Genomic DNA, 24,695 nt, shown 5'->3' with positions numbered 1-24,695 from the left:
ACGCTGTTCTTATATTATAACCCGTATCTGACTATAACGCTGTCACAGATCGCTATAACGCTCTTTTACAGATTACATTTTTGACATATTTAACGAAATCGTTTCATTTGATGGAGTCGATAGCTTGAAAATGAATAGCAAAACAGCATTAAAACGTTTCCCACGCCGACTTGAGCAATTTTCCCACGCTCAGTGAAATTTTCTCACACGCTAATTTAAGTACAGTCACTTGTTACGTAGTCCGAGATCAACAATTTAAAAAATGATCAAATATATTGCTTGTAATATTTGCGTTATATGCATTTATCCGAAGTCTAGTTAGTCATCACTCAGTACAGTATTAGACATCGTGCGTAACGGACAGTTTACTTGAACATTGTATCATAATTAATTCAACCAACGCAGTTATATTTTCGAAGAGCTAATAATGACCGACAGGAATGAAAATGCAACAACGTCTGGGTGCAGTACGAAGCCTATAAATGTAAGAAAAAGACTGAATTTGAAAATTAAATTAGACGTTTTGAAGCGAATCGATTCTGGTCAACGACAAGCGGATGTGTGCCATAATTTAGGACTCGCAAATTTAACTGTAAGAACAATTATGAAAAAATAAAGAATTAATTTTAGCAGCGGGAAAGATAGCTGTTCCACTGCAAGCAACTAGGACTAGACCGGCTATTAGGATTGAAATGGAAAGACTAATTTTATTGAAGATAATATTCCAATGCAGAATTCAGTTAAGTTAAATATTAAAAAAAAAAAAGAGAGAGAGAAAGAGATTAGCCAATACGATGATCTGAAGAAAACTCGCCTAAAAAAAAAAAAGTGGAACCATTTAAAACTGGTAGAATAGATTTAAAATCCCGGGAGAAGCCGCTAGTGCAGATTAAGGAGCCGAAACTTTCAAAAAAGAACTTGTTAAAATTATTGAAGAGGGGTATTATGTGTTATACTTCTCAACAAGTTTTTAACATAGATGAAGCAGGACTTTTGTGGAAACGAATGCCTAAAAGAAGTTTCATATTGAAAGAACAAAAAACATGCCAAGTTTCAAAGTGGCGAAGGATCGGTTGACTTTATTGTTGGGTGGTAACGCTGCGGGCCATTTAAAATTAATACCCCTTTTAGTTTATTTGGAAGAGGGCCAAAGTTCAACTCAAAATCCACACATTTTTCATGATTAAATTCGTCCATTAAATTAAATCAATTAAATTCATTATTTTAATTGGAATTTTGTTTACTTTTCATACGCAAGTAGTTACCACATAATTATTATTATTGTTATTATTATTGTTATTATTATTGTTATTATTAACAGCTACAAAACAGCAAACAACGTGCCTGAGGGTGCAGCTACAAAGAATTATTACATAGCTTCAAAAAGCTTGGAGTATACATTTCCCAAAGTAAAGAAAAAAGTATATGTACAGATAAAATAAACTAAATAAATAAAAGGACTCATCCGTCCTATTTAAGTGAACAGGCAGAGCACTGGTATTTCTTCACACACAATCAGAGTCTTAGAACTTAAAAGAAGAGTCTATTATTATACGTATAATTATACGTATGTAATGCAGAATATTTTATATGTGCAAATATTTGAATATTAAATATTTTGACCGACATTTGTGAATCTTTTCATTACCGTTTATTATTGATTAGGAAATATCCTATGGCACTGACCGCAGCTCACAAATACATATGTTACCTTATGGGAAAGCGGCGCTCGCTTAGCCCGGATTCACTTAGCGCTCTGTTTTTCCGGAACGAATGATCAGCGTTAAGCGGGGGTCACCTGTAATATTATGCAAGGAATTCCTGGGCTATTGCTGCACCAGCAAAAAAAAAAAAAAAAAAAATCCAACACATTTGACTCCATCCTTACATAGATATATATCAAGCTGTCAGCCTCAACTGCCTTAGGAGGCAACTTATCCGAGTAAGTTCTCAGACTGTTTCCCAGACTTTTCTTCCAAATTAATGGTAACTAATGTGTGTTATCATTAATTTGGAAGGACTTACCGTGTGTGCTAATAATGCTGCAATAGGTAAATGAGATACGCTAACTATTTTAAAGCCCTTCATTATTTTGTGTGTCTAGTTTTATTTGTTTATTTATTATGTTTTTTTTTTTTCTTTTTTTTTTCATTCTGTTCAATTACATAGTATTGGTCATTCCAAAATATTTATATTTCATGACCTCATTCAAGATCAGGTCAGAAAATATAAATATTTTGGAATATTGCTTAGATACTTCCACAGGCACTGTTCTGTAATTCCCTTCTCTCATCCGAACATGTGCCACAACCAGTCAGCATACATTTACCGTTCCAACTTTAAACTCACAGACGAACCTTTTCCTCTTCCTCGTTTATCTTTCAACTTCAGCTTTCTGGAACAACCTTTCCTCACATGTATTTTTGAAAACATAGACATTGAAGTGTAATGTCAACAAGAATCTTCTATCTTCTCAGCCTTCAACACCTTTTGTGTTTGGGGTTTTCATTAAAAAAAATCCTGAAACTTTTGAACTTCAGATTTTAAATTCATCTACTTACCAAAATTAGCTTTACAAAAGGGAAAAATTAAATTTATAAAAATTAATTTATTGAATTCTGTACCTAAACTCCAGTTCTCTAGAATATAACTTACGTTCATATACCCATTAAAAGACAATAACAGTTGCCAAAATTAGGGTGGTACTGTGTGCAAACTGAAGGTATTTTAATAACACTGACAACTTAAATCTGTTCTAGTTTTGCCAAAAAAGATCGGTTTTTCCTGCCTTGTCACTTTCAGCAAATAGTATTGGTGAGGAACAACCTTTTTTTTTGAAATAGACACTTGCTCTATGAGATAATACCATCCAGCTACTATATAATATTATCTAGTCCCCCTTTGAATAATTCCAAGCAATCAGCCTTTGCAACCTATGGAGGCAAATTATTCCAGTAATTCTTACTGGCTAAAAAAAAAAAACTATCTACAATCCAGTCTGTCTCTTTCTCTGTAATTTGAATATATGGTTCCTAATTTTGGAATCATTTATAACAGTGAAAATTTTGCCTCAGTTCATGTTATCTTTTCTCAGATCCTTATAGGCTTAGATCAGGTCCACCTGAAGGCATTTAGTTGCTGTGCTCTCTAGCCCACATATTTGAAGTCTTTCCTCACACACACACACACACACACACACACACACACACACACACACACACAAAAGATATCACCAAATGAGTTAGCATTAGTAGAGGCATATGATGCAAGAAAGCAAGCTTATGTAACATCAGCCAAAAAAAAAGGAAAAAAACCCTTCCCATTTCACCTATCCATTCACGGCAAATGCTTGTCTAGTTCTACCTTGAACTTACTTTTCAACCTCTGCTATGACAGATGGAATTTTGTTCTAACTATCAACCACCCACTGGCCAAAGGCAAATTTCCACACATCTATTCTACAATTGTCTTTCCTCAATTTGAATTTATGTCCCGTTATGTGAGTAATCTGAGCAAGAGGAAGAATCCCATCAACATTGAGTTTGCTCAAACCAGTCAAGGCTTTATACACCTCAACTAGATCACCTTGCATGTGCCTAGTCTCCAGATGCTGCAATTTGAAGAACTTAAGCCTTTATTCGTAAGAGCAACCCTTTGTTCCATTTACTAATCTTGTTGCCCTTCTCTGTACTCATTCCAGCAGCCCTACATCCTTCCTAAAATGAGGCCTCCAAACCTGTATTGTTATGCAAGGTGTGGCTGACCATTGCTTTATACAAGGGGACAACCACCACCTTATATCTGCTAGCAAAATTTCCGTATGTCATTGAAAAAACACCATGAGCTACTCTTGCAGCCTGTCTGCACTGCTCAAAAAACTTCATATCTGACTGCCCAATTACCCCGAGGTCCTTTTCATTCTCCACTACCCCAAGTGTTGTACTATACCACACAGTTGGGACGTTACTCTGGGGTTACTGCTACCCATATGCAGTAGTTTACATTTGTCAATGTTAAACTTCAGTTGCCACCTCTCAGCCCATCTGCTCAACTTTTCTAGATCCTATTGCAGTAGTATACTATCATTAACAACCGTGCCATCCTTCATATCGTCTGCAACCCAGACATTAATCCTGATATACCATCATCAATATCATTGATAAATACAGAAAACAACAATGGACCCAACACTGAACCCTGGGGAACTCCACTAATAACATTAGTCCACGAAGAGCATTGTCCATTGATTGCCACTCTCTCTTCTCCCATTCAACCATCGCTTTATCCATAGCAGCAACTTGCCCTTTATGCCACACTGCTTCAATTTCTACAGCAGACTTCCATGTGCAACAGTATCAAAAGCCTTCGTAAGATCCAAGTATATGATATCAAAAATTTTCTTTTCATCCAGTTCCTTTGTGACCACATAGTATCCAATAAAATTGGTCAGACAAGGATTCTCCTTAATAAACCCATGCTATGTCCGAACTATAACTGAAGTCTTGTCTAGATGATCCTACTGTGCTTCTTTAACCATTGCCTCCATTATTTTCCATGGGACAGAATTCAAACTAACAGGTCTGTAATTACTTGTGTCATCTTTTGATCCCCTTTGTGAAATGGGGGATACATTTGCACAGCTCCAGTCCATGGGGACCTCCACTGAATCCAAGGAAGCTTTTGTAATTATGGTTAAGGATTTGCTTACTTCCTTTTCTAACTCCTTTAATATAACTGGATAGATCCCATACACTTCAGATGCCTTTCTTATGTTTAACTTCAACAATTTCTTCTCCACTTTGCTCTCAGTTATTACAAAATCATTCAACTCCTCGTCAGAGTGTGATAAACATCTGGCCCTCTCCTCCTTGAATAACTGCTCGTGTGAATTTATATGCAAAATACTCATTCAGTTTGTCAGCTACCTCAGCAGGTTCATCAACAATCATACCGTCGATATCAAGTGGACCAATCTGATTCATCCCCTTCTAGAGTTTAAATAAGTAAAGAACTTTTTGCTTTTTTTTTTGCAACTTTGCTATAGATTTCTCATCTGCCTTTGCTTGCATAACCTCCTTTGTGACTATTACAGACTAGCTTATATATATATCATAGTTTTTTGTGTTACCTGATTATTTATATGCATCCTATGCATTTTCTTCTTTGCCATGAGTCTCATTAGTTCATCTGACCTCCATTTAGGTCTAAACTTTGAACAGTATTTCTTAGTTTGGACAAAAAGCCTAATAGCTTCCAAGATTACTTCCTTAAATGCTTCCCATTTAGAATTTGCTGTTGGTAACATCATCAGTTAATACCATTGTATAGAATTTAAAAACTGTCTGAGACCACTGTAATCACCTTTACAAAAGCAAAAACCCCTCCCTTTACCCTGATAGCAGTTACATCATTAAGTAAATCCCACATCAGCTTACTGTGGTCACTACCACCTAATGGTTCCTTTATCTGCAGATTCTTAATAAATTTAGAATCACTGCTGATAATCAGATCCAGAGTATTACTCACTCCAGTTGCCTCTTGAACATTCTGCTGTAGAAACCAGTCATCCAATAAATCCACAAAAGTCTTGCCACTCTGTGAATGACAGGGTGGATGCCCTCGAAAGATCTAAATTGAGGGGCCCATCAGGCTCTCAGCTGCCCACATCAACGCCAGAGCTTGCACTTAGTCATCACGCAACACAGCGGCAACCCCTAAGGCAGAATGCGCTGGTCCCAAAGGAACTAGTTGTTATAGGTGACTCTATTGTCAGGGAAACGGGGAACATGCTTCGTAAAAAAGATAGGTGGAACAGGACCAGGGTATGTCTGCCAGGGGCAAAGGTTGATGACGTTGTAGAGCGGATATCATCTTTTAAGGGCACAAAAGGTGATATAGTTGTACACGTTGGCACTAATGATATTAAGAGTAGGAGACCGGCGGAATTACTCAACAAGTACAGGTCACTGTTGAAAAAAAGCCGTGAAATAGGGTTGAATTTGAAAGTGTCTGCAATTCTGCCCAGACACGATAGGAGGGAGTACATAATGAGAGCCTTGTCGATCAATTCGGCCCTGGAAAGATTGTGCAAGGCTCAAGGGGTAGAATTTTTTTCAGCCTGGTCTGTACTTGTTAACAGGAGAGATTGCTTCTACAGGGATGGGATACACTTAAATAGAAAGGGTGCAAGAATATTTGCTGATGCTATCGAGGCAGTGTTAGGTGGGTCGGAAAACTGCTAGTTTGGGGGGATACAAAGACTAATAGTTTAACAGTAACCGCAGGCAGAGGTGAAGGTGATTCTTGCACAACTTCTATTAGAATAAGAAGCGACCTGGAGCGAGGGGTGTTGGGGGTTTCAGGGACAGATGGCAGTCATCATGGAATAGTTGGGTATATAGGATGTGTTAGGGTAACAAGGAATAGGCATAGGAGCATGTATGCTTGCATGTATACCAATGCTAGAAGTATAGTAAATAAATTTGATGAATTTGAAGTGTTGGTCAAGACATCAAAGGCGGATATTGTTGGGATAGCAGAGACGTGGTGTCACAAAGATATAAGGAATGCAGAACTGGAATTTGGGGAGTACAATGTGTACAGAAAGGATAGACAGGACAGAAAGGGAGGGGGTGTTATGCTGTTAATTAAGAAAAACATAAAATCAAAGGAAGTGCACCCAGTTAATATAGATGAACAGTGCTCTGTTGAGTCAGTTTGGTGTGAGATTAGCACTGCGAAAGGAAAAATAAGAGTAGGAGTGTGTTATAGGCCTAATGACTTGAATGAGTACAATGAACAATTGTACAGAGAAATAGAGTGGGCCAGTAAATCTGAATGTCTTATAATGGGGGATTTTAACTTCCCAGATATTGACTGGAACTTGTGGGTTGGTCACTCACACACTAGTCAGACTTTTGTGGATTTATTGGATGATTGTTTTCTGCAGCAGCATGTTCGAGAGGCAACCAGAGAAAGTAACACTCTTGATCTGGTTATCAGCAGTGATCATTCGTGTATTAAGAATTTGCAGATAAAGGAACCACTAGGTGGCAGTGATCACAGTGTGCTGAAGTGGGATTTACTCAAAGAGGTAATTACCGTCTGGGGTAAAGGAAAGGGTTTTTGCTTCCGTAAAGGGGAGTACAGTGGTCTCAGACAGTTTTTAAGTTCTGTACAGTGGGATCAACTGACGATGTTACAAACCGTAAATTCTAAGTGGGAAGCATTCAAAGAATTAATCGTGGAAGCTACTAGACTTTATATACCGATTAAGAAATATCGTTCAAGGTTTAGGCCTAAATGGTTATCAAATGAACTAATGAGACTCGTGACAGAGAAGAAAAATGCATGGGATGCATATAAATTATCAGGTGACGCAGAAGCCTGTGGTAGATATAAGCTAGTCTGTAATCGGGTCACAAAGGAGGTTCGGCAGGCGAAGGCGGATTACGAGAAATCTTTGGCAAAAGATGCTAAGAAAAACAGCAAGGATTTCTTTACTTATATAAACTCTAAAAGGAAGGGGATGAATATGATTGGTCCACTTGACATCGCTGGTTCGACTGTTGATGATCCTGCTCAGATAGCAAACAAACTGAATGAGTATTTTGCATCTACATTCACACGTGAGGAATTATTACAGTTTGAAAATGGAAGAAGGTTATCAAATTGTAGCAGTGTGCTTAATGATTTTGTAATAACTGAGAGCAAAGTGGAGGAGAAATTGTTGAAGTTAAACACAAGAAAGGCACCTGGGGTGGATGGGATCTATCCAGTTATTTTAAAGGAGGCGGCAAAGCAACTAAGCAAACCTTTAGCCATAATTATGAGAGCATCCTTGGACTCAGGGGAGGTTCCCACGGACTGGAGATGTGCAAATGTGTCCCCAATTCACAAAGGTGGATCGAAGGGTGACACGAGTAATTACAGACCAGTTAGTTTAACTTCTGTTCCGGGTAAAATAATGGAGTCACTGGTTAAAGATGCATTGCAGGATCATCTAGACAAGACTGCAGCAATAATTCAAACACAGCATGGGTTTGTTAAGGGAAAGTCTTGTCTGACAAATTTGATTGGTTATTATGATGTGGTCACAAAGGAACTGGATGCAAAAAATAATTTTGATATCATATACTTGGATTTCAGGAAAGCTTTTGACACTGTTGCGCATGAAAGACTACTGTACAAATTGGAGCAGAATGGTATTAAGGGTAAGTTGCTACAATGGATAAAAGGATGGTTAAGTGGGAGAAGACAGAGGGTGGTAATCAATGGGTGCTGCTCTTTGTGGACTAATGTTATTAGTGGAGTCCCACAGGGTTCGGTGTTGGTTCCACTGTTGTTTTGTGTATTTATCAATGATATTGATGAAGGTATATCAGGCTTAATGTCGAAGTTTGCAGCTGACACAAAGGTTGGCAGGGTTGTTAATGACAGTAATGGCAGTGTGCTACTGCAACAGGATCTAGATAATTTGGGCAGATGGGCTGAGAAGTGGCAACTGAAGTTCAACCTTGACAAATGCAAAGTACTGCATATGGGTAGAAGTAACCCCAGAGAAACGTACCAACTGTGTGGTACTACACTTAAGGTGGTAGAAAATGAAAAAGACCTGGGAGTAATTGTGCAGTCAGATATGAAGTTTTCTGAGCAGTGCAGACAGGCTGCTAGGGCAGGTAATGGGGTTTTGTCAATGATATATAGGAATTTTGCTAGCAGGGAAAAGGAGGTGATTGTCCCTCTGTATAAGGCAATGGTCAGGCCACGCCTTGAGTACTGCGTACAGGTCTGGAGGCCTCATTTTAGGAAGGATGTAGATTTGCTTGAGCGTGTACAGAGAAGAGCAACACGATTGGTGAGCGGAATGAAGGGATTCTCTTACCAAGAGAGGCTTAAGTTCTGCAAATTGCAGTGGCTGGAGACTAGGCACCTGCGCGGTGATCTGATTGAGGTCTATAAGGCCTTGAATGGGTTGAGCACGCTGAATTCTGATGGGATCCTTCCACTTGTTCAGATTACCAACCTACGGGGACATAAGTTCAAATTAAGAAAGGACAGATGTAGAATAGATGTGCGGAAATTTGCCTTTAGCCAGCGGGTGGTTAATTGCTGGAACAAACTTCCATCTGTCGTTGTGGAAGTTGATAGGTTAAATAAATTTAAGGAGGAACTAGACAGGCATTTGGAGGGAATGGTGTGATTTTTTTTTTTTTTTGGCTGATGCTGCATAAGCTCATACACTTGCTTTCTTGCATCATGTGCCACTACTACTACTACTACAAATCCACAAGTTCCAGTGTATATCTGGGAAGTTAAAATCCCCCATTATATGACAGTCTGATTTACTGCCCTATTTTATTTCTCTGTACACTTGTTCATTGTACTCATCAGAGTCATTGATGTATAACACACTCCTACCCTCAATTTTGCTTTCCCAGTGCTTACGTCACACAACTGACTCAACATTGCACTATCCATCCATGTCAGCTGGATGCACTTCCTTAGATTTTGTGTTTCCTAACTAATGGCATGACCCTTAGCCATAATTATGAGAGCATCCTTGGACTCAGGGGAGGTTCCCACGGACTGGAGATGTGCAAATGTATCCCCAATTCACAAAGGGGGATCGAAGGGTGACATGAATAATTACAGACCAGTTAGTTTAACTTCTGTTCTGGGTAAAATAATCGAGTCGCTGGTTAAAGATGCATTGCAGGATCATCTAGACGGGACTGCAGCAATAATTCAGACACAGCATGGGTTTGTTAAGGGAAAGTCTTGTCTGACAAATTTGATAGGATATTATGATGTGGTTACAAAGGAACTGGATGCAAAAAATAATTTTGATATCATATATTTGGATTTCAGCAAAGCTTTTGACACTGTTGCGCATGGAAGACTATTGTACAAATTGGAGCAGAATGGTATTAAGCGTAAGTTGCTACAATGGATAAAAGGATGGTTAAGTGCGAGAAGACAGAGGGTGGTAATCAATGGGTGCTGCTCTTCTTGGACTAATGTTATTAGTGGAGTCCCACTGGGTTCGGTGTTAGGTCCACTGTTTTGTATATTTATCAGTGATATTGATGAAGGTATATCAGGCTTAATGTCAAAGTTTGCAGATGATACAAAGGTTAGCAGGGTTGTTAATGACAGTAATGGCAGTGTGCTACTGCAACAGGATCTAGATAATTTGGGCAGATTGGCTAAGAAGTGGCAACTGAAGTTTAACCTTGACAAATGCAAAGTACTGCATATGGATAGAAGTAACCCCAGAGAAACGTACCAACTGTGTGGTACTACACTTAAGGTGGTAGAAAATGAAAGAGACCTGGGAGTAATTGTGCAGGCAGATATGAAGTTTTCTGAGCAATGCAGACAGGCTGCCAGGCAGGTCATGGGGTTTTGTCAATGATATATAGGAATTTTGCTAGCAGGGAAAAGGAGGTGATTATCCCTCTGTATAAGGCAATGGTCAGGCCATGCCTTGAGTACTGCGTACAGGTCTGGAGGCCTCATTTTTAGAAGGATGTAGATTTACTTGAGCGTGTACAGAGAAAGGCAACAAGATTGGTGAGGGGAATGAAGGGATCCTCTTATCAAGAGAGGCTTAAGTTCTGCAAATTGCAGTGGCTGGAGACTAGGCACCTGCGCGGTGATCTGATTGAGGTGTATAAGGCCTTGAATGGGTTGAGCACGCTGAATTCTGATGGGATCCTTCCACTTGTTCAGATTACGAACCTAAGGGGCCATAAATTCAAATTACGTAAGGACAGATGTAGAATAGATGTGCGGAAATTTTCCTTTAGCCAGCGGGTGGTTAATTGCTGGAACAAACTTCCATCTGTCATTGTGGAAGTTGATAGGTTGAATAAATTTAAGGAGGAACTGGACAGGCATTTGGAGGGAATGGTGTGTGTTTTTTTTTTTTTTTTGGCTGATGCTGCATAAGCTCATACATTTGTTTTCTTGCATCACATGCCACTACTACCCCTCCTCCCTTTCTGTCCTGTCTGTCCTTTCTGTACACATTGTACTCCCCAAATTCCAGTTCTGCATGTCTCTGTGTGACACTGTGTCTCTGATATCCCAACAATATCTGCCTTCAATGTCTTCACCAGCACCTCAAATTCATCAAATTTATTTACTATACTGCTTGCATTGGTGTACTTGCAAGTATACATGCACCTATTCTTACTCTTAGTTATTCTAACACAGCCCATCTATTTAATTAGTTGGATGTTCTTGAATACTTTCAAGAACTGGTCTTTCTTTAAGTCTCTTTTATTTAGTGTGGTCTCCTTGCATTAAAATAATAGTATTTCATTAACAAGTGGTTTAACAGTTGCTTTGTACAGTGGGAATATCTTGAAAAATGGGTTGAACTCTTCATTAAATTCAAGTTTATGGAATGGATGCTTTTAAAAAGTACATAAATTTGGTCAGAAGCACAAAATATATGTAAAAATATTACTGATATGAAATTTCAAATTGATGAAAATTATTTATTCAGTTCTTGTCCCTTAAATTTTATTTTAGAAGAGCTGTAAGAGAAGATGGATAACTGGCCTAACAGGTCTTATGTTTTGGGGCGAAATGTTTTTTTTTCCTTTCAAATTTTGTATTTCAAGTATTTCAAGTGACCTGAGAAACTGAAAAATTATATGGACATTACAGCATATAATGTAAATATTTAAAGAAATTTTTTTTTTTTTTTTTTTTGTTTCAGAAATTACTGCTCAGTAGCTGGATGAACAAAACCGTTCATATATGAAAACCATTAATTCCATTATGTTGTGTAAATATAATGTAAAATTTTTTTATAAGATGATCAAAGTATGATTAGGGCAAGCAGAAGTTCAAGGGAATTTTACAAAATAAAAATTTACTCATTAGAATATAATTGATATCAAAATTATTCTCAGATAACTTAATGTAATTATTTTATGATATATTAAACCATTCTCTCTTTCATAAATTATTTTAATTTTTATAGTAAATATTATCTAAACATAGTGAAATTATCAGTTTGTTTAAAATTAATCTAGATTTTAGGCCTTAAAACTTATACTTGTCCTTGTTGTAGTTATCACCATCTTGTCATCTTAATGTAGTATCCTCTGAGCTGGTGTACTATGACTAGCATAGTTGATGCATCAAGAAACCCACAAGCACAACTAGTTTTCAACCAAAAATCTTCAATGTTTTCTTTCCTTATAATTCACTTTTTTTCAGTCCACCTTTCCTAGTTCTGCCCTCTCCATAACCAAACTATAAAGTGTTTCTTTCCAGTAAGATCTTCCTACTCTGTCTTCTATTATCCCACAAAGCAGCCTCTGGAGTTATCACTATTAGCTGCTCCCACTCTGTTGAGATCATTATTCTAGGAAGAAGTTTTCCTCAGTCATTTATGTTATTATTGACACAGTCCAAGACTTTTCTCAGAAATATAGTTAAATATATCGGAATCTAATAGCTCTTTCTTTAACAGACATTTAGTACAGGGGACACAATTCTAAAAATTGTTCATTTGGCAAAACCACAGTTGTCAAGACCATCAAAAATTGGGAGTTAGGGGAAAAACAATAAATATACCAATAATAATTATATATAACCCCGGGGGTCACATCTGGTGAGTATGGGCTTGGCAAACCCAGGGTCCTCAGCTGGATGTCATCGTTCTTCTCTTTCTTGGTGATTTCTTTCTCCCCCTCTGTGTAACTCAGGAATTTTTTTTTGCTGGTGTAGCATAAGCCTTAGGCCTCATTGCACCATATGACTATTAATAATAATAATAACAATATATATAAAGATGGTGAGCTTCATTTTAGATTTTGCCAACAAATATGATGACTATCAATAACTTGATATTCTGTTCAAATGTTATTACTTTCCTTGTTCTTTTCACACATTTAGTCTCAGAACTTTTGAACATCTAGAAGCCATAATAAAGGGTAAAATAAATCCTAATTTACAACAAAATTTAAAGCATTATAAAAATAAGTCCAAAATACTAGAAAATTAAATATTTATTGTTGACAGGGCAAAACATGAAATATTCCATTTCTCTGCAATTCCAGCTAGATCCCTCCCCCCATGAACTGTGGGAGGCAGGAGCAATAACTGTTGGGTGCTTTCGTTTAAGAAGGCTTTAACTGAAACGCGTATATTAAAAAAAATAATAAAAAAGTGCAACTACAATGCCCCATTATCTCAAATCTGCAGTTGGTGAGTGATTACTGTAATAGCTAATGACTAATGCTAAAATATATTAAAAAGCGTGTAAGTAGTATTGTTTAAATAAAAATTTAATATCTACTTTTTCACTTTCTTCTTGTTTACCAGGCTGCATTATGTGCTTTTCGAGTAATTAGGAAGGTGCCAGAATTGATGGAGATGTTCATTCCAGCCACCAGGTCATTACTTACAGAGAAAAACCATGGTGAGATATTCATTCAAGATGCAGTAAGATTTTAATTGCATTTTGCTGCTTGTTCATTGTCTAATTAATAGTAACTTGAACTAGTTTAAACTTATATCTGGTTTATACTTTGCTTTCACACTTTTATCAAAATTAAAAAATAATAAGGAATATATAATTGTATCTTCTTCAAGGCATTATGAAAGTTTTATTAAGGTTATAAAACAATAAGAAAAAGACATGAGTTATATTTAAATTTGGAACTGTTTGCAATTCTGCCCAGACACAATAGGAAGGAGTACACGATCAGAGCCTTGTCAATCATTCACCCCTTGAGAGTGACTGTATAGCTCATGGTGTATTTTTCTCAGCATGGTATGTGCTTGTTAACAGAAGAGACTGATTTAAAGAGATGGGGTACACTTAAATAGAAGGAGTGCAAGAACATTTGCTGATGCCATTGAGGCATTGTTAGGTGGGTTTGAAAATTGCTAGCTTGGGGGGAGTGTACAAAATAATAGATTAATTGCAACTGCGTGTGGAGGTGAAAGTGATTCTTGCACTGCTTTTGTTGGGACAACCAAATACGTGTTGCATTAGTGTTTTTTTTTTTTTTTTTTGTTGTTGTTGGCACATCAGCTTCTGTGGCCATAATGCACCACCCAAAATGTGTGTTTTTTTTTTTTTTTTTTTTTGTGCATTTTACTCTGATCCAAGCTCGGGGCGGGATTCGAACCCATGACCTTCGAACCCATGACCTCTGGCTAGCCCGGTTGGAGGCGCCTCCGTAGCCAGGTGGGAAGGAGCAGCAGTGCATAGCACACACTTCTTGATTAGACCAGGGTTTGAGCCTGTCACCACCAAATACGGAGGATGTGGAAAGGTCAAAGAATGACCACCGCATATCCCGGAGCAATATGGCCTTAGTTGCTAATGCTCCTAAAAACCAAATAACAAATATAACAAAAATAGCCCGGTTGGCAGCATTAGTGTTATTAATGTTACTAAGAGCAAAAGAAGTGTATATATACTTGCTTGTATACTATTTTTAGGAGTGTAGTAAACAAATTTGATGAATTTGGAGTACTAGTTAAGTCATCAAATGCAGACAATTTTAGAGATATTGGCAGCACTCCCACTCAACATGGGTGGCCAGTGCAATTATGAATCATGTTTGTTGTGATGTCAGAACCTGAAACTTGATATGCATTGTGGTTGCATATCAAAATGAAAATAGGAGTCTGCTATAAGTCAAGTGATTGTGATAAAATGAATATAATAAACAATACAGAAAAATAGAACTTTGTACTCGTTCTAGTGGTAGAGAATGAAAAGGACCTAGGGGTAATTTTGCAGGAAGATATGAAGTTTTCAGAGCAGTGCAGATGGTCTGCAAGAGTAGCTCATGGTGTCTTGTCAATGATGTACAGGAATATTTCTAGCAGGGATAAGAAGGTGATTATTCCATTGTATAAGGCAATGGTCAGGCCACACTTTGAGTACTGTATACAGGTTTAGAGGCCTCATTTTAAGAAGGATGTAGAGCTGTTGGAACGAGTACACAGAAGGGCAACAAGATTAGTGAACAGAACAAAGGGTTGCTCTTACGAAGAAAGGCTTAAGTTTTGCAAATTACAGTGTCTGGAGACTAGGCACCTGCGAGGTGATCTGATTGAGGTGTATAAAGCCTTGAATGGTTTGAGCATGCTCAATGCTGGTGGGATTCTTCCTTTTGCTCAGAATAATCACTGAGAGGGCATAAATTCAAATTGAGGAAAGATGGTTGTAGGATAGATGTGCAGAAGTTGGCCTTTATCCAGTGGGTGGTTGATTGCTGGAATAAACTTCCATCTGTCATTGTAGAAGTTGATAGCTTAAATAAATTCAAGCAGAACTTGACAAATATTTGGAGCAAGGGGATGGGTGAAATAAGGGGGGAGCTTGGCTGATGCTATATAAGCTTGCTTTCTTGCATCATGTGCCCTTGCTAATGCTAAATGCTAATCTAGCAACTCTACATTCTTTCTAAAATGAGGCCTCCAGACCTGTACACAGTATTCAAGTTGTGGCCTGACCATTGCCTCTTACAATGGGATAATCACCTCCTTGTCCCTTCTAGTAAAATTCCTATATATTGTTGACAATACTCCATGACCTGCTCTGGCAGTCCGTCTGCACTGCTCAATGAGCTTCATATCTGACTGCACAATTACCCCCCAGGTCTTTTTCACTCTCCACTTCCCTGAGTATAATACCACACAGTTGGTACGTTTCTCTTGGGTTACTGCTACCCATATGCAGTACTTTGCATTTGTTATGTTAAACTTCAATTTCAATAGCATGCTGTCTTTACTGTCAACCTTTGTATCATCTGCAAACTTGGACATTAAGTGTGATATATACCCTCATCAATATCATAGATGAATACACAAAACAACAATGGGCCCAGCACCAAACCCTGGGGAACTCCACTAATAACATCAATCCACGAAGAGCAGTGTCTAATGATTACCACTCTGTTGTCTCCCACCGAACCATCCCTTTATCCATTGTAACAATCTGCCCTAAATGCCATACCGCTCCAGTTTGTACAGCAATCTTCCATGTGCAACAGTATCAAAAGCTTTCCTCAAGTCCAAGTATATGATATCAAAATTATTTTTTGCATCCATTTCCTTTGTGTCCATAGTATCCAATCACATTAGATAGACAAGAAATCCCTTTAACAAATCCATGCTGCATCTTAACTACTACGGAAGTCTTGTCTACATGATCTACAAAGCTTCTTTAACAAGTGACTTCATTATTTAGTCCTGGAACAGAAGTTAAACTAACTGGTCTATAGTTACTTGTGTCACCTTTTGAACCCTCTTTGTGAATTGGGGATAATTTGCACAAAGAGGGTTCCAAAGGTGGCACAAGTATCATGCTGCAATTTATAAGTGAGGGACAAGATCTCCCATTGCTTATGTTAATTATGCTGCAATTTATACATGTGTGCTTCACTTACTCACTTGTGTGATTTTTGGCCAGTCCACTGGTTAGCAAACATCAAAAGATATCAACAAATTTGAACATGTTAAAGTTGCAAACAAAAATTAAAGTGATAGAAGATCCTGAAAGAGGAATGTCTCAAAGAAGACAGGCCTCCGTAGCCAGGTGGGAAGGACCAACAGTGCGTAGCACATGCTTCTTGATTAGACCGGGGTTTGAGACCGTCACCACCAAATACGGAGGATGCGGAAAGGTCAGGGAATGACCACCGCATATTCCCGGAGCAATATGGCCTTAGTTGCTAATGCTCCTAAAAACCAAATAACCAACCAACCAACCAACCAGAGAAGACAGGATGAAAAATACCATTACAGCAAGACTCAAATCCAGGTTGAAGCTTTGAAAAATGAGGTGATAAAAAAGAAATGGTTTGAAAATGCCAACAGAAATCTTCAGAGGGTCTCTCACCAAACGAGAGTACTAATGTTGCTAGTCAAGGAGTTTTCAGCTCCAGGGAACCGATAAGTTTTCGAAAAGTTTTGCCGTTTTATTGACCTAATTATCATATTAAATAGTGTTCTCTAAAGCTACTTAGAGAACATTAATATGACATTAATTTAACCAGAAATGTTGTAAGTTATTACTTAATATATGTAGAACCTTCGTATTGTTTGAATTTTGCTGCCATTTTTTTTCAAGTATTATAGAATGACTCAAGGAAATTCTGGTGTTTTAATTGTGGTAAATAGGTAACTTTAAAGTTTGAATCATATAAGTTGGAGTTAGTTGGATAATTTTATTTGTATTCTGTAATTAACTTGTAACATTTCAAGTGTAATGGTATAGCCTAATGCATATAACGTAAACTTGGTAATTTTGGTAGTATTATTGCTGTGTGACTGGTGAATTAGAGTGGGATTATTATTGCAATTTAATAATTGAATTAGAAGTGTAATTGTTATTTATGATTATGTTGAAGAATTTGTTTGTTGCCAGATGTAGTTGAGTGGTCAGTAGCATGCGCTCTTTTAGTGGGTCTTGGTTAAAGCCCATGACTGCTAAATGTGATTAGTGTTTGTATTAATGATTTATTGTAAACTCTACTGACTTGGTGGTCGTGCCAGAGTATAAACAAGAATTGCTTAAGGAACCACATTTGACTTTTGCCGGCATTGTTTTGTATTAATAAGAACATTAGAATTTTGCTGCTATTGTTATAGTATTGAGTGCATTGTAGGGGGAATTCTAGTGTTTTAATAGGAGCACATAGGTAGCTTGGAAGGTCAAATTACGTAGGTTGGCATTAGTTAGGTAAATATATTATCATTACTTAGAACTTACAAAAGTAATGGTATAGCATATTACATATATCTTACATTTGATAGGAGATAGGAAATACATATACCGTAAGCTTGATATTGCAATATATATATATAAATAAATAAATAATTAATAATGTAAACTTCAGCATAACTGGTGTATAGTGTTATTACTGCATTTGGTATATTAGTTTAGTGTATTATTTTTAATTATATTGAATTTGAACAAAATCTTGCCTCAGACCAGAGCAGCAAAGCAAAGGGTTCAAGGTAGTGGGAGTGCTATGTCTTGGGACAAACATATGAGTTATTCTCCACATCATGGCCTTATGAAATGTCCTGCATGTTTGATATGTGCAGAATTATCAGGAACGAGACAGGATATTGCCAAAGGGGTGCCTTTGTGCGTGTTCGATGTAAGGAGTATGTGTATATTAGACACCAAGTCAGCATTGTTATGTGCCTTTATGAGAGCTTGAAGAACATGGTGGATGCCCTCAAAGGATTTAAATTAGGGGCTCATCAAGCTCTCAGCTGCCCACATTAATGCCAAAGCTTGCACTTGATCATCAGGTAACAGTGGCAATCCCTAAGGCAGAAAGCACTGGTCCCACAGGAGCTAGTCAGTAATTCTATCGTCAGGGAAACGGGAAATATATTGTGATAAGAGGATGGGTAAAATAGGACCACGTATTCATGACAGGGGCAAAAGTTGACATTGTAGAGCGGGTAATCTTGTTGTATGCATTAGCACTAATGAAATTAAGATTGGGAGATATGCAGACACTTAACAAGTATGGGACAATGTTGAAAAAAAGTTGCAAGTTAGGGTTAAATTTGAAAGTGTCTGCAATTTGGTCCAGATAAGATAGGAGGAAGTATATGTTGAGAGCCTTGTCAATCAGTTCAGCCCTGTAGAGATTCTGCAAGACTTATGGGGTAGAATTTTTCCAGCATAGTCTGTGCTTGCTTCAAGGGATGGGATACACCTCTTGCAAGAATATTTGCAAGAATTTTTTGGGGAGTGGCAGCGGTTTGGATAATTGATGGTTCAGATAATTGATGTTCTACTGTATTACCAAAGTAAATTTTTGCTGCCATTGTGGCTTATGCTGAATTGCTGATCATGCAATTCCTGCTCAGTTGAACAACCCTGCATATATTAGCACTAGAAGTAAAGGGATCAACCATATTTTTCCACTTGATATGAATGGCAAAATTATTGATGTTTCGTAAAGGGTGCAGATGAACTATAAATATTTTGCATCTACATTTACACATGAAGGTATTTTTAGAAATGGAGATACCAGAAGTCTGTTTAATACTGATTTGGAGTTAAATGATTTTTTAATAACTGAAAGGAAGCTGGAAGTTTTTGTGGCTAGAAGTAATTGCCTCACTCCTGTTACTGATAAAATAGATCCATTTATGTTAAAATAAGTGTCAAAATAAGTAATCAGACCTTCAGCTTTAATGAGAACATCTTTGGATCTAATGAAAGTTCCTACAGACTGGTGATTTGTAAATGTCTCCTGTCCACAAAGGTGGTTTAAAGGGTGAAGTCATTAATGGCAAACCTGTTTTCTATGACAGGGATCCATAGTTAAAGAAACTACACATGACCATCTGGATAGGAATGGAATCATAAGGTAATCTTTTGTATTCACAGTGGTAGTTCAAAAGGTGAAGTGAGTTATTTACAGACCTATAAGTTTGATTTCTGTGCCAGGGAAAATTAAGGAATCCATAGTTAAAGAAGTAACACACACACACATTAATTTTTTTAAGAATGGAATCTGATAATTAGTTTATTATCTGGCTTTTAGTGACTTTACTAGCATTATCAAATTGTTACTATCTGTTAATGCTGATTGAAGGAATGTCCAATAATGTTTGGTAAAGGAGTGGCTAAGCGATAAGAGACAATTTTTTATAAACGGTTTCTTCTCTTCATGGTCCTACATCAAGAGCTGTATCCCACAAGGGTCAGTGTTTGGTTCTGTATCATATACCTGATATTTATTAATGACCCTAATTTGGGTATTTCAAGCATAGTATCGAAGTTTGCTAATGATAAAAAAACTTTGTGTTGTAGTTAATGATATTAAGGTACATTCCTTAAGTTCAGAACCGAGCAGAGTTTTCATTTCAAGATCCACTAGATGCTCTGTAGAACAAACTTGCTTACCATTTCACCATTATGAATAAACTGAATAATCCTTCAGAATAAAAGTAAAACAGGCAATTAACTAAATAAACCTTGTATTAAAAAAAAACCTAAGAAATAAGAAAAATATACCTGAAATTCAAAAATGAAATCCATCCAAGGATAAAATAGGACTTGTAAAACATTCCCATTATATCAGCTAAAACCAGTGGTGAACCAGTTTGTTGAATTTTTGAAATTTCATTCATTAAATTTTATGAATGAAATTTAACATTCTCCCATAAAACCAAAGAAGGCATCTCTTTTTTGAAGAGAAAGTAAGCACTCGTCTCACTTCAGGTTGGCCTGAAGTGAGACGAGTGCTTTCCATATATCTTCTTCAAAAGTTTAAGCTCCTTATTTATTTTTATAGCTGTGGGGCCTACCATTTCATTACTTGAACTGATGGATCAGGATAAGGGAAGGGGTTGAAGGATAGAAGTGCCTCTCCTTGCTTTCATTGCTTAATAGTTTAGCAAGAGAAAAAAATTAGAATATATTAATAAACGGGGAAAAAACCCAGTGAAATTGGGATTGGGGGAAAATAGGATAGAAGTGTCTCTCATCACCCTCATTCTTAATAGTTTAGGAAGAGAACCAAATTAAAATATTATTAAAAGGAGGGGATTGGGGGAAAGGCTCAGAAATTCAGATATGTGACTGCCTGCCCTCTTAGTTGAGGTCTTGGATAGCAAACATATATTCAAGGTTTTTGGAGGGTGTGTGTGTGTGTGTGTGTGCGCGCGCGCGTGTGCGTGTGTGTGTGTGTGTTGCTTCATTAGGAAAAGAGATGTTGCAGGATACAGGCTGAAGATTTCACACCTTTTTATTGATCTAATTGCCAGAGTTTCACTTGTTTCTAATTTAAATTTGGACTCTGTAAATTGTCTTCTTTAAAAAAAAAAAAACCTCAGTTAAATTTAGAATATTCTTGTGAGTATACTACTTGAAGATCTAGGTAAATTATTTGGATTAAGTGGGGGGGGGAACAGTTTAGGTATAACATTTGTAAATGAAAGTAAGATCCAGATTCAACAAACTGATTCACCACTGGTTTTAGCTGATATAATGGGAATGTTTTACAAGTCCTATTTTATCCTTGGATGGATTTCATTTTTGAATTTGCTATATTTGGGGTAGCAATAATTCCAGGTTAACATACCATTTAGGGAGCACCAAACTCAAGATAGTTGATAATAAAATGATCTGGGGTGTAATAGTAAAGTCCGACATGAAATTCTCTGAGTAGTGCAGGCAAGCTGATTGGATGTTCATGGACTCCTGTGGTGGAAACTTCGTTTTAGGAAATATGTAGATCTGTTGGAAAGGTGCAGAGAAGAGCAGCAAGATTAGTTGGGGTTAAAAGAGTATTTTTACCATGAATACTAGGCATATGCAAGGAGGCTTAATTTTGGGTATCAGTTATGAAGACAAATTAGATGACTGGCTCTTCTAACTTTTAGTTTGAAAGAGATCAGTTGGTTTTATCTTAATATTGGATAAAAAATTTCTAAATTTTTTTCTTAATATTGGATAAAAAAAGTTTAATCTAAAATCTTTATATAAGTGCAGTATTATTTAGTATAATAAATGTGCCTCTTGGTAGGAAAGAAGTTTAACATCTTGGACCCAATAAACCATTCAAATTTTCAAAATACATGTGGCATCGATTTTTTATTTTTTATTTTTTTAACAACATACTTGTACAAACTTGCGGAAAAAACACAACACAATATGATGGATAATACAGTGTGCTAACGAACTTGTTTTCACAAAATCTCTAACAATACTGACAAACTTATTGCGACGTTTGAGAGTTTATTTTATCACAATTAGTTTTATTGCAGTGCTTGCCATGCATGCGATAAATGCAAACTACCTTCATATGTATGCCGTAATAGCATCACATGTATGTGGTCGACACGGCTTCTCAAGAAATAAAGTAACCTACTGGGCCACGTCGGCCACATGTATGCGACATAAAAAAACGTTTCTTCTTTTGTTTTTTTTTTCGCTTAAAAAAAAAAAAAACACTGACATTACAATATTTATTTTAGAATTACTAATCAAATTATTTGCTAAATATTTTTTGGCCCCTGGGGAATTTTTTAGCTAGGCAGTCAACGTGTTAAAGGTAGGATGAGGTGGTTAGCCATTGGGTAAACTGTATGTGCTAAAATAACCACCAGTGATCCAGCACACTCGCTGATCCCGTGCCCTACAGGTCCCAACACTACCGGATTAGTGATGGTTGACCTGTATTAATTTTTAATTTAAAGAAAATTAAATTAAAATTAAATTTAAAATATTAATTTAAGAAAAGTATCATTCATGCCTTACATGTAATGCAATATTTATATTACCTAACTTGTTAATTGTTACTTATAGATTTTTATTACTATATTTTTTAATAAGTTACCTAAAGGCCCCGAGTGCCAAGCGATTTTTCCCTGCGATTCATAAAGTGATCTTTGAAAGTGATATAGTTCTATTTTTGTTGTGCGATTTTCTTCTGTTTTGTTCACTTAAAGTGGTTCTTTGCTTAAAAAATCTTACGTAAGAACCCAGAAAGGGAATCTACCTTTCTTCTTTAGTATATATATTAAATACCAACTCGCCCTACTAATCTTAATAACCGCTTGGTCACTGGTGGCACTGCTCCTGCCTCCACGTGGCGGGGCTGGTAGTCTGGGAGAAGAAAGTCCTCCCAGGGCTAAAAGGAGTAAACATGGATACTAATGATTTCCCACGATTAGAGCCAAAGAGCTCGCAACATGACAACCACGAAACTGATCATGACTTCTCATTGTCGAAAAGACTAAAAAAGGATGCAAACAAGCAGGAAGCTCCAGCTTTCCTGATCATCCATTCTCTGTCTTCACAATCTGTCAGCAAGCTTTCGCCTTTCATCATACAACGATGCCTTGTAAATGCAGCAGCATCTCCAAAAATGGTGAAACGCCTTCAATCTGGTGACTTGCTAATAGAGACCTCTCTTCCAAGACACTCTGACCTCCTGTTAAAACTTACATCTAAGTGGAATTCCAATTCAAGTCACTCCACATAAAACCCTGAATTCTTCCAAGGGAGTGATCAGTGAATGGGACCTATTGAACGTTTCCGAGGAAGAAATAATTCAGGAACTAAAAGATCAAAATGTAACTCAGGCCAAGAGAATCATGATACGAAAAGACGGCACCTTAGTCCCAACCCATAGCATAATTTTAACCTTTAGTTCGCCGAATCTACCATCCTCGGTCAAAGCAGGCTATTTAAACTGTCGTGTTCGGCCCTATATCCCGAACCTTCTGAGATGCTACAAATGTCAGGAATTTGGCCACTCCCAGACAGCATGCCGTGGAGATGCAACATGTCCAAACTGCGGTTGCAAAACTCACACTCAATCTGATTGCGAGGCACAAACTCCGCAGCGTCCTAATTGCAAGGGCAATCATCCAGCCTACTCCAAAGATTGTGATCTTTGGAAGTTAGGAAAAAAAAATACAGAAATATAAGACAGAAAATAAAGTATCTTTTCAAGAAGCTAGAAGGCAAGTAAAATCAAGTATTCCAAAAACTACTTATGCTTCGGCTGCCCATAGTTACAAATCAGTAGCACGTCAGACAGAAGTGTCAGTCTCTCCAGACAAATCGATCGCCGACTGGGCTCGATTAGTGCTATCAACTCAGCCTACATCTGAATCACAGTTAGTGGACCAAAGTAATAATACGCCACTCACAATTCCAACTCAAAACCTAACCCACAATACAGTGGCAGAAAAATTACATAAATCAGATAGTGTGGAGGTGAAACAACCAACAAGCATGGATACAGATGATATGCCCAACCAAGAAGATTTTCTTGAATTATATGCAGATGGAGATGTGGAGTATAAAAATGATTCAGGACGCCCTAATTTTCCTAGAAAAGAAAAATCTAAATGTGACCATCACAAACAACCTACGCATAAAAAGCAGACAGATTCATCTTCCTCCTACAAAACCAAATAATGGAACATGTTATCCAATGGAATTGTAGAGGTCTTCGCAGTAACTTAGATGATATACACGAATTAATTCATCAATATAAACTTACTCTACTGAATTATATGCCATAAAGCTTGCTATAGAACATATTTTCCATAAGTCAATTCAAAAGAGCTTAATATACACAGACTCGCAGAGTTCCTTATTAGCCTTGCAAAACAACTCTCCGTCTAATCACCCTCTAATAAAGCTCATTAGAACAGAGTTAATACGTCTGAGAGAGCATCAACAAAAGGTTATTTTCTGCTGGATACCTAGCCATACTGGAATACCAGGAAATGAAATTGCGGATGATGCTGCCAAACATCCATCGAGAGCAGCCCCAACGAATTCATTAGTACCGTTCCTAGATTATAAAATTAAGATCCGAAGTATATGTAATGGGCAATGGACTCTGCAATGGCAAGCGCAAATTCATAATAAACTTTTTCAAATTAAACCTATACCAAAATTACGGGCTTCCAGCCCCATTGCAAACAGACAAGAAGAAGTAATTCTGGCCAGAGCCGGAATAGGCCATACTCATTTAACTCATCTGTTCCTCCTGTCAGGGAATGACCCTCCTCAATGTAACCATTGCCATACACCACTCACAGTCAAACACATACTTCTGGAATGTACTCTATATAATAATGCTCGACTACTGTCATTCATTTCTCTGGCAAGCTTAAAGGAACCTTTGTCACTTAGTCATATCATAGGCGAA

At 37.3% G+C, this 24,695-nt stretch overlaps 1 protein-coding gene across 5 annotated transcripts in view; it reads left to right on the top strand.

The window, feature by feature from the left end:
* LOC150082893 (AP-1 complex subunit gamma-1-like) overlaps nucleotides 1–24,695 on the top strand; it is a 489,084-nt gene that overhangs the window by 99,466 nt on the left and 364,923 nt on the right. For all 5 annotated transcript variants that reach the window (XM_090377666.1, XM_090377665.1, XM_090377663.1 and 2 more), the window contains exon 5: nucleotides 13,348–13,444. In XM_090377666.1, the coding sequence (XP_090233792.1) occupies nucleotides 13,348–13,444 (97 nt within the window). The remainder of the gene's footprint in view (nucleotides 1–13,347; nucleotides 13,445–24,695) is intronic.

The sequence above is a fragment of the Mastigoproctus giganteus genome, chromosome 7, assembly GCF_048544385.1.
Source record: "Mastigoproctus giganteus isolate SK-2022 chromosome 7, ASM4854438v1, whole genome shotgun sequence".
Taxonomy (NCBI): Eukaryota; Metazoa; Arthropoda; class Arachnida; order Uropygi; family Thelyphonidae; genus Mastigoproctus; species Mastigoproctus giganteus.
The sequence above is the reverse complement of the archived record's forward strand: the minus strand, read 5'-3'. Positions and strand labels throughout refer to the sequence as shown.